This window comes from Triticum urartu, chromosome 7 (genome assembly GCF_003073215.2).
Source record: "Triticum urartu cultivar G1812 chromosome 7, Tu2.1, whole genome shotgun sequence".
Lineage (NCBI taxonomy): Eukaryota > Viridiplantae > Streptophyta > Magnoliopsida > Poales > Poaceae > Triticum > Triticum urartu.
In genome coordinates, this window is record NC_053028.1 from 437,839,964 (window position 1) to 437,849,516 (window position 9,553).

Here is a 9,553-nt window from a genome sequence, read left to right on the forward strand (position 1 = left end):
TCATCTGCCATGAACCGTGCACGATGCAATTGATCATACGATGGATGGATAAGAGAAGCCATCCTGCAAATTACAAATGTATATGGTAAGCCCCGTTGTCATTTGCAAATATCCGCACTAGTGCAAAAACATACATGCATGTGCAAAATTTCTACACTAATTCTTCTTCCATACACCATATATGTGCATATAATTTTCTACAACATAATACACCATATATTTGCACTAATTCTTCCATACACCATATATATGTGCGTACATATCCTAACCAAATTCATAGCACTTTCATAATAATCCTATATCATACATATTGTAAGCCATACATATCCTAAATCACACTAATCCCTACATTATCACACCAAAATCCACTTTTCATTTCAACAAAAGGATGAACTAGGGTTTCATCCAAATCAATCAAATGGAGAGATTTCAACCAATAGAAAGAGGGGAAAGGGAGGAGAATACCTTGAGGATTCGAAGGGCAACCGGATCCACCGATCTTCGGCTCAGATCCGCAGCACTTGAGTGGGGAGAGGGAGGGGCGATTTGAGGGGCACCATGGGTGGGGAAAGAACAGAGAGAGGAGAGAAAGAAAGAACACAGAGCAGAGGGGCTCGTGCGACGATGTAGTGAAGGGGTATGGCGCCCCGGGGCGGGGCGTCGTGGTACAGCCCATAGCGCCCTGGGCCGAGGCGTCATGGGCCCAAGGCCAAGCCGACGTGGCAGTCAGCGCCGACGCGCACGACGCCGTTGACCAAGGCGTTATGTTATCTAGCATGGCGTAGGGCCATTTTATGAAATATTTTTAAAATAGGGCCATTTTGTGCTGAACTTTGGCCAAAGGGTCAGTTTTGTGATTTTTCACCATGTCGAGGTAGCATGCTTGCATGTTAAGAAAAATAACTTAATAAAGGCTAGATATTTAGACATAGAAGATTTCTAAATTTGACTCTACATCCATCTAGCTTTTTTTTTAATGGGATCGACCTCTCTAGCTAGTCAGTGCCAGTTGTGAAAAGCAGAAGTGCATGCCGTACATACCAACCTACACCTGCAGTGTTTCTCCAAAAGGAGAGCATCTGCAGTGCAGCTGGTCTGAAGTTAGAACACCCTCGCTCACATTTTCTCGCTAGCACTTAATGCAATCGATATGATCTGATTTGATGCTCATCCCAGGGCATTAGATTTCTTCATCGGACGGCACGGGCCACTGTCCATGGATAGCCCACTTAGTTAATCGCCCTGATCCTCTTGTTACGCTAGCTAGCTAGTTGCGTGCACGGGCCACTGTCCATGGATAGCTAGATATGAGCATGACATGACCCAGCAACAACCACACGCGACATTGTACGTAACTGCAATTAACTGCTCGCTCGATCTAGCTAATCCAATTGATTGCATGGATTTATATATCAGCGCTAAGCGAAGAGCTGCTAGCTAGGCATTGCATGCTAACTCCTTTCTGTCTCTCCCCGTTCTGTTCTGCTTGACTCTTCCAGGTTCCAGCCGATCGATCAGCAGAGATGGAGATCAGGCGGCGGCGGGCACTGGCGATGGCCCTGGCGGCGGTGCTGGCCGCCGTGACTGTTGCTCGGGTGGCCACGGCTGCGACAAGTTACACGGTGGGGGCGCCGGATGGGCTGTGGGACATGCACACGGACTATGCTGAGTGGGTCGCCGCCAGGACGTTCCACCCCGGCGACAACATCAGTAAGCTAGCCGCACTAACTAACAGTACCGATTAATTAACTCACACACCCATTGCGCAGTTTAGACTAAAGTGACCGAAGTTAACAAAGCCTTTTTTAGGGCATTAACAAAGCCTTTTTATTTAACCTCTTCTCCTGCGCGCGCTGTGCTGCAGCGTTTACGTACTCGAGGGAGCTGCACGACGTGGTGGAGGTGGGCAAGGCCGGCTACGACGCCTGCTCCAGCGCAAACAACGTCTCCGCCTTCCGCTCCGGCAACGACGTCGTCGCGCTCACCACCGTCGGCACGCGCTACTTCCTCTGCGGCCTCACCGGCCACTGCGACAGCGGAATGAAGATCAGGGTCGACGTGGTCGCCGCGTCCACCGGTCCCGTAGCCGCGCCGCCCACCACGTCTGCCGGGGGTAACGTCGTCGCAGGCCTTGGCGCGCTCGTGGTGACGCATGCTCTCCTTGCCAGCATCAGCGTCTGGTGAAGTGTGTACGTACGTCCGTAGTATGCTTCTGGTATCGCTTTTTTTATTTTGGTTTGTGCTTTTGGTATCGCTGCTTGTGATTGATATTTCACTTTTTCTTTCCGGTGGATCGCGTGTTCGGATTAAAGCATACGTTTATAACTTGGTATCTGGAAATTTCCCACCAGCCACTTGTACTGGCTTGACTTCTGCATTCGAACGGACACAACCAAATTATTAAACCCATTAAGAGCATCTCCAACAGACGCCGGTCGCGCCGCGCGCAAAAAACACATATACCGCGCGCACATCGGCTGGTTTGACCCGGCGCGCTGCGTCCGCTCCAGCAGCCACGCTAAAATGCAGCGCGCGCCGCTTCAGCAGCGCGCAAAAAAGCAGCACGCGCGCTCATTCTAGGCTATTGGAAAATAGATAGATTACATAGATTTTAACGATACAAAGGTATTTTACATCCGAAACATAGATTGCATAATAATTAAAAACGACAAACGATAAAAAACGAAATAGATTGCATTAAAAAAACTACTCTAAGTCGCTATCATCACTATCATCATCCTCCTCGGCGGTGTCGTCCGAGGTATCCAGCCAGATGTCCAACCATCGATCATTGTTCGGCGTGAAGAACGACTGCCCACCTGCTTCAACGAGATCGGACTGCGCGTTCGTCAACGCCTGGCGCCGACGCCTGTCCAATCGCGCCTCGCGGCGCCTTCGCGTGTCCTCCTCGCGACGCCTTGCCCAGTAGGCCTGCTCGTAGGCGACGTCCTCTGGGTGGCGGTGGCGCCACTCCGCCATGACCTGCTCGTCCTCCTGGGCGACGAGGAGGCGGCGCTGCCGCTCGGCGTGCTCCGCACGGTCTTGTGCTGTGTTCAGACGCGGCGGCGAGGCACGGTCGAGCGCTTGCTGGAGCGTGTAGACATCCTGGAAGTTCATCTGGCCGCGCGGCCGGCCTAGGCGCCACGCCGCCGCGTCGTACGCGCGGCCGGCCTCGCGCGCCGTCCCGTACGTGCCGAGGCCGAGCCGGAGATCGCCGGAGCGTATCTCCGCGTAGTAGCCGCCGTTGGGGCACAGGATGACGCCGCGGTAGCCGGACGCTCCTCGGCGGCGCGGCGGCATGGCGGCGGTGCGCCGGGGCGGCGGAGGCGGGTCGGTGGCGGGGCGCTGGAGCGGCGCGTGGCAGAGAGAGAAAGGAAGAGGAGAAGAGGAGGCGTGAAGAGGCGCGTGGTGCGCGCCGCACTTTATAGGCGCGCCGGAAGCGGCGCGCACAAGATGGCGCGCGAGCTGGCGCCTTTTCGCGCGCGTGGTTTTCCCTCCGCCGCTGGAGCGCGGCAAAACGCCCACCGTGCGCTAAAGGCTGCGTTTACCGTGCGCGCGCGTCGTTTCGCGCGACCGTTGAAGATGCTTTAAGCATCGTGTGAAGGGCGGCCAACCAACTATGCCACATGGCGTAAGTTGGTTGGCCGCGGTGAGAAATCTTTTAAAAAAATTAGATGAAGATGAGGATTATTTTTAAATGTATTTTTTAGATGAAGGTGAAGACTTTTGGTATTTTTTAAATGAAGGGTTATGCAAAGTGATGCTTGCTAATAAGCTGCAGTGGTTTTTTTTTTCTTTTTTTAGATGAAGATGAGAATTTTTTTCTGAGATATTTTTTAGATAAAGATGAGGACTCTAATTTTTTATAAATGAAAGCGTACGTACAGCTTTTTTTCAAGCGACGCCACGAGGTGACGCCCTAATCACAAGTTAAATTGCAATGTGCAACAAAGTAGGAGGAAAAGCAACACGAGAGCTAGTCTGGAAGCAAGCCAACACAGTTCGGTGAACAGGAACATTTCAGCCAATAAGGGCATCTCCAACGGCAATCTGCAAATTTTCTCCCGCATTCGTTCGCGGACAGGCGGACCAGTCTGTAAACACGGATGTAGGAAGACGTCATCCAACCATAGCCGCATATATTTAACAACAATTCGGACCAATCAAACGAAATTCGTTCAAACACAGCTGGATGTCATATAAACATGATGAATTTCATTACATTTACATCAACTAAGCGTTGCTAGTCCGGCTCTGGAAGTATAATTAATACCTAATCTAAATGGTCGTCGGTGCCTGTTCGCCACGTTCGGCCATGAGCCCCGAGAACTGAAGCTTCACCTTCTCTAGTTTCGCCTCGATGCTCTCCAGCTCTGCCTCCGGAGACCCGAGAAATGAAGCTATTCATCTCCATGTCGTCGCCAAGCGATTAATCGACCGTCGATGCTGCCCACCAAGCTTGGCGTCAGCGGGAGGAGAGGAGCAGTGGCCTTTCTGGGACCAGAGCGGCGGTGACCTACCGTGCACTACTCTTTCTCGCTGCCGGCGGCGCCCGCGGACGCGTCAGCTTCGTAGTCATCGCGGCGGGGCACGGCCTCGACGATTTCCTCCTCGTTGTCGGTCTCGCCGAACACCGCCTCGCCCGCATCGTCACACTCCTTGTACGCGGCCACCACCTCCGCCACCCGCTGGCGGTACCACCAGCGGGCGAGGCGGATCTTGCGGGCGGAGCGGTAGTACTCAAGCAGCGCCTCCTGCTCCGCTAGGTCCGTGTCCGGCACGACCGCCCTGCCGGCAGCGAGCTGCTCCTCCGCCTGCACGTGCTCCTAGAGGAGGTGGTGGTTGTACGGGGTGTCGGCATGCGCCTCCCGGAACTGCTCCTCCCGCTCGGCATGGGCCTCGCTGATGGGCATGGTGCAATGCACCGGCGAGGGTGGCGCGGAGGAGGAGGAGGGTGGCACCGGTTCGTCGTCGGCAGCGTCCTCCATTGGGACGTCGTCGTCCTCCGGCTGCTTGCCGGCCAGCCAGCCGGCAGCAATGGCGGCCATCTCCTTCCTCTGGTCCGATGTCAGCCCATCTCAGAGAGCTTTGGCGGGGGAGGAATCCATGGTGGGAGTGGTACAGATAGGGATCGAAGGCGGATGACTGCGGCTATGGCCGGGGCAGCGGTTCACATAGCAATGGCAGCAGAGGGACGAACCGGTGGCGTTGGAGGAGACGCATCGACAACCGCATGCCATCAATGTGGGCGGCAGACGAACAGGCGGGTGGTCGTAAGCGGTGCGGGTGGCGTTCTCTTGGCCGGTGCGCCGCTTCAATGCCAGCGCCAGTGAGTGGTCGTGTCCGTACTGCCCGGACATGAATGCGGGCGCTGACGCGCTGGAGCAGCGCTGATCGAAAGCACGCGGGATGAAGGAGTTTTGGGAGGGTTAGGGTGGTCAAAAGCGGGCATGGGATCGATCCGGACTCCAGCAAAGTCCCCGATGTTTGTCTTCGGTTTGCGGGAGAAAATACGTCTGGACCGCGTCACGGATCGATACATATGATCGTGTTGGATGACTTCCGTGGTCCAAACACGAAGAGGTTTGCAGGTTGGCGTTAGAGATGCACTAACTGACATGATCAGGCTGATTTATTTTTATTTTATATTTTTGGAACGCGAGGATGAGGCTAATTCTGAGTAGTACTTGTGCTGACAAAAGTATGACAGGTACAATTAGCTCGATCTGGTTGCAACAAATCCATGTGTTTGACCTTGTATCAGTACGCTCATCACTGGGCCTTATCGACCAACAGAATCGAATTGACCAGCCAACGACCAGCCCATGATAGCCAACTTCAAGTCCATCACATCAAATCATGGTCAACTTTGTTTGCAAATTTTTTGATCCTGCAAAAATGTTTATTTGTGATTAGAAGAGTCATGTCAAGTATCACTTTATTAACTTATAATTTAGCATCAAGCGCCCTTTATCGAACAAACAAATTAAGAAAAAAACTTTATCTGTGAAAGTCATGCCAAGTATCGACCTTATCCTTTTATTGTTGCATTTGCCTAGACGGCGATGACACGCACACGAGCATCATCAGCCCCCTTTATCATGACTTCTGCTACAGTTCTGCTGCTTGGCTCTATGGTAATGTTGATGGGAACATGCTTGACAAGCTGAGATGGTATTGTAAATCGTTAGAAGGGATAGAGAGAGATTGGTGAAATTGATGGATGTTGTATTGAGCCTCACGGGTGAGTATATATAGAAATAGGAGTATGGAGTATGGACTTATTCTTTCTAATATTTTAGATAGAATAATTTTATCAAAGAGTTGAACAATGAAGATAGATGACAAGTGCCTGATCGATTTGATCAGGCCATGTAGGAACAAGGTTCAAATCGTTCATTCGTTAGGATGCCTCAGTTGGAGGGCAAGAAGCCTCTTTTAGAGATAAGGTAGAAGACAGATTACAAATCTCAAACTACCAAATACATGTAAATCAAATATATCTCTAACATCCCCCCGCAGTCATAGCGGTAGCGTTGCGAACAACAGGAGTGTCGCGAACGGTCAGACTGGAGAGAATAGCAACCGACGGGCTGACATACCCCCGCAGTCACAGCGGGAGTGTCGTGAACGGTGTCACATCCCGGATGCGTGGACTGTAGAGGAAGCCGACGAGTTACTTTGATACCATGTAGAAGTACATGCTCTAGTCAATGCAACCAAAAGACCAATCTGATGAAAGAGACTAGGCAATACATTTATACGTCCCTCATGTGTGGCTCCCTCAGGCCTAAACGTGGATCAAAAGTGGGCTGCAATTTAATTGCGTCAGCCGGGTTTTGAACTCAAAAACTTTTGGCTCTGATACCATGTTAGAAGGGATAGAGAGGGATTGATGAAATTGATGAATGTTGCATTGAGCCTCGCGGGCGAGTATATATAGAAGGGAGTACAGACTTAGAGGGTAAGAGGCCTCTCCTAGAGATAAGATAAAAGACGGATTATAAATCCTAAACTATCAAATACATGTAAACCAAATATATATTTAACATAAAGTTTTATTACATTTGAATACAAAATCAAGTACTCCCTCTGTTTACAAATATAAGATGTTATACATTTTTTGTGAATCAAATGTATAGACACATTTTTAATGTGTTTCTTCACTCATTTCAGTCTATATGTAGATCATATTAAAATACCCAAAACATCTTAGCTTTGTTCATGCACAATATTTCGTGTTCAAACAAGTATAAAAGACAACAAAAATGCTACACTTACGAAGCCATTACGAAACGCCCCTTAACCTCTCCATCCCCTAAATTCAACTAGGTGGGCCCATCCTCTTGATTTTCACCCGGCCAAAGAAAACCACTTAAGCATCTACGTTAATCCTTTACAATAACTCATGTAATTGTTGCATTGCTCAAAAGGCAATGATATCTTACAAACAGTGACAATTCTACTTATTGCTTGGTGAAATAATATGCACTTAAAAGGACCTAATTATACAACACTCATAGAGCAGCAACAAGGTTTACGTGGGCATTATGTATAAGATAGCTGACGAGCATGGGAAATGTTTTTTTCCGAATAGATGGCTATATAAAATCAAAGTAGTAGTAATTGAAAAAGGTTACCTTGCAAACAGAACCCCCTCCCCCAACCCCACCCTAACCTGCCGCCATGTCCCTTCCATCATCCCGGCAGCAAAGGTCCATGCAGGTGAACCTCATGCTAGCATCATGGATTACCCGGTAGATTCAAAGAGTGGATTTGTGCTCTCCTTTCTTCAGCATTATGAAGAGTCCTCCACAATGGGGTCGCCACAGACCCATTCAAACATAGTCGGGGTCTTCGGCAAGGGGACCTGCTCTCCCCGTTATTGTTCATGCTTGCCATTGACCATCTATATCACATCCTCAACAAAGCTACTACCCAAGGCCTCCTACATCCCATCCATGGTCGTGTAGCAACCATTCGTGCTTCACACTATGCTGCCGATGCGGCTATCTTCATGGCTCTGGTCAAAGAAGACATTCAATTCTTGAGTGCCACGCTAAATTCTTTTGGCGAGCTCACAGAGTCTTGTGGCGCCCATTCAATTTGATAACATTAACCTCGACGACGTCCTTCAATCCTTCCCCGCAGCCCGGACCACATTTCTGATGAGATATTTGGGGCTGCCACTTCGGTCAAGTCACTAGGCTTAAGAGAAACCATTTGCAGTACCTCAAAGACAAGATTGTGGGGAAGCTTGCACCTTGGCATGGAAAGCACGTGGCCACTCTGGGGCGCATCGTTTCGGTCAAGTCTATGCTCATGGTGACTCTCATCTACCATGTCACGCCGCTTGACTTGCCACTTGAAGTGAAGAAGAAAATTGACACTATCCGGTGTGCGTATCTTTGTGCTGGTTGTGACAAGGTCTCAGATGACAAGTGCTAGGTAAACTGGGAGACAATATGCAAGACCAAGACTATGGCTGCTTGGGTATTCTCAACCTCGAGAAATTTTCTTCGGTGCTCCGCCTCCGCTGGCTTTGGTACGAATGGGCCAACCCGCTGAGGAAGTGGCCTGGCCAAGGGTGCTCGTGCACTCCTGAGGACCGTGATTTGTTTGTTGTTGCGAAAAGAGTGATGGGTGGGGATGAAAAAATGGCCAAATTTTGGGAATCTTTGTGGCTGGAGGGACTTAGGCTGATGGATATTGTGCCCAAGATTTTTGAGTTGTCCCGCAAGAAGTCTTGTTCGGTGAGAAAGGTGTTGACGGACAACAAGTGATTACCAAAATCAAAATTCAGTAGGGCATCCCTCCCGCCCACATTCAGGAAGTGCCTATCCTTTGGGAAAGGCTCGTCGACATCACCCTCACTGATGGGGTTCGAGATTCAACTACTTGAAAGCCCTCTGTTGATGGCATGTACTATGCATCCTCGGCTTACAAGGCGCAATTTGAGGACCTCACCGTCTCAACCATGCCGACAACCTTTTGGAAGGGTTGCCCTCCCTCTCCCCCCTGGAGTGCAAGTTCTTCCCTTGGTTGATCTTAGAAAATAGGATTTGGACAGTTAGCAGACTACACCGTTAGGGATGGACAAACTGCGGTCTTTGCCCTCTTTGCAAACAAGCTCCTGAGTCCTATGTGCACCTCCTCGCCCAATGCCGCTTCATGACCCATATTTGGACGGAGATCGCCGACTGGCTCGGCCTACTTGATTTCTCTAGTTTGGTTTGGGAAAATGCCACCTCGGTGAGAGGTTGGTGGATCAATACGGTGAATAAGATAAGACCGCATAGGAAGGCTTCCATCATGGATGGTGACGTAACCTTTGATAGGATTTGACTCATCTTAAACTGGAATTTTTAATTTTTTTTGTAAAAGGATATCTTGCTTTTGGTTATTTTGAATGTGCTTGTTGTGTAAATCATACTATGTAGAAGCCGTGGCATTTGCTCAATGCAGTTTTATCACCTTGATATATCCATTGAATGAAAATGTCCTTCATAAAAAATAAATCTTTTACATATCCAACACAACAAACAACATCTTG

General features: G+C 49.8%; 1 protein-coding gene across 1 annotated transcript; it reads left to right on the forward strand.

Annotated features, from left to right (window-relative positions):
- Positions 1-1,404: 1,404 nt before the first annotated feature.
- Positions 1,405-2,350, forward strand: LOC125524831 (mavicyanin-like). Its single transcript, XM_048689857.1, has 2 exons — positions 1,405-1,710; positions 1,865-2,350. The coding sequence occupies exons 1-2, from the start codon at positions 1,524-1,526 to the stop codon at positions 2,182-2,184; spliced, it is 507 nt and encodes a 168-aa protein (XP_048545814.1). The 5' UTR covers positions 1,405-1,523; the 3' UTR covers positions 2,185-2,350.
- The last annotated feature ends 7,203 nt before the right edge of the window (positions 2,351-9,553 follow it).

Excerpts from the sequence above, each read along its gene's own strand:
- LOC125524831 (XM_048689857.1), top strand. The coding sequence starts at position 1,524 with ATGGAGATCAGGCGGCGGCGGGCACTGGCGATGGCCCTGGCGGCGGTG. Across the intron at positions 1,711-1,864 it reads CCACCCCGGCGACAACATCA|CGTTTACGTACTCGAGGGAG; the intron begins GTAAGCTAGCCG and ends GCTGTGCTGCAG.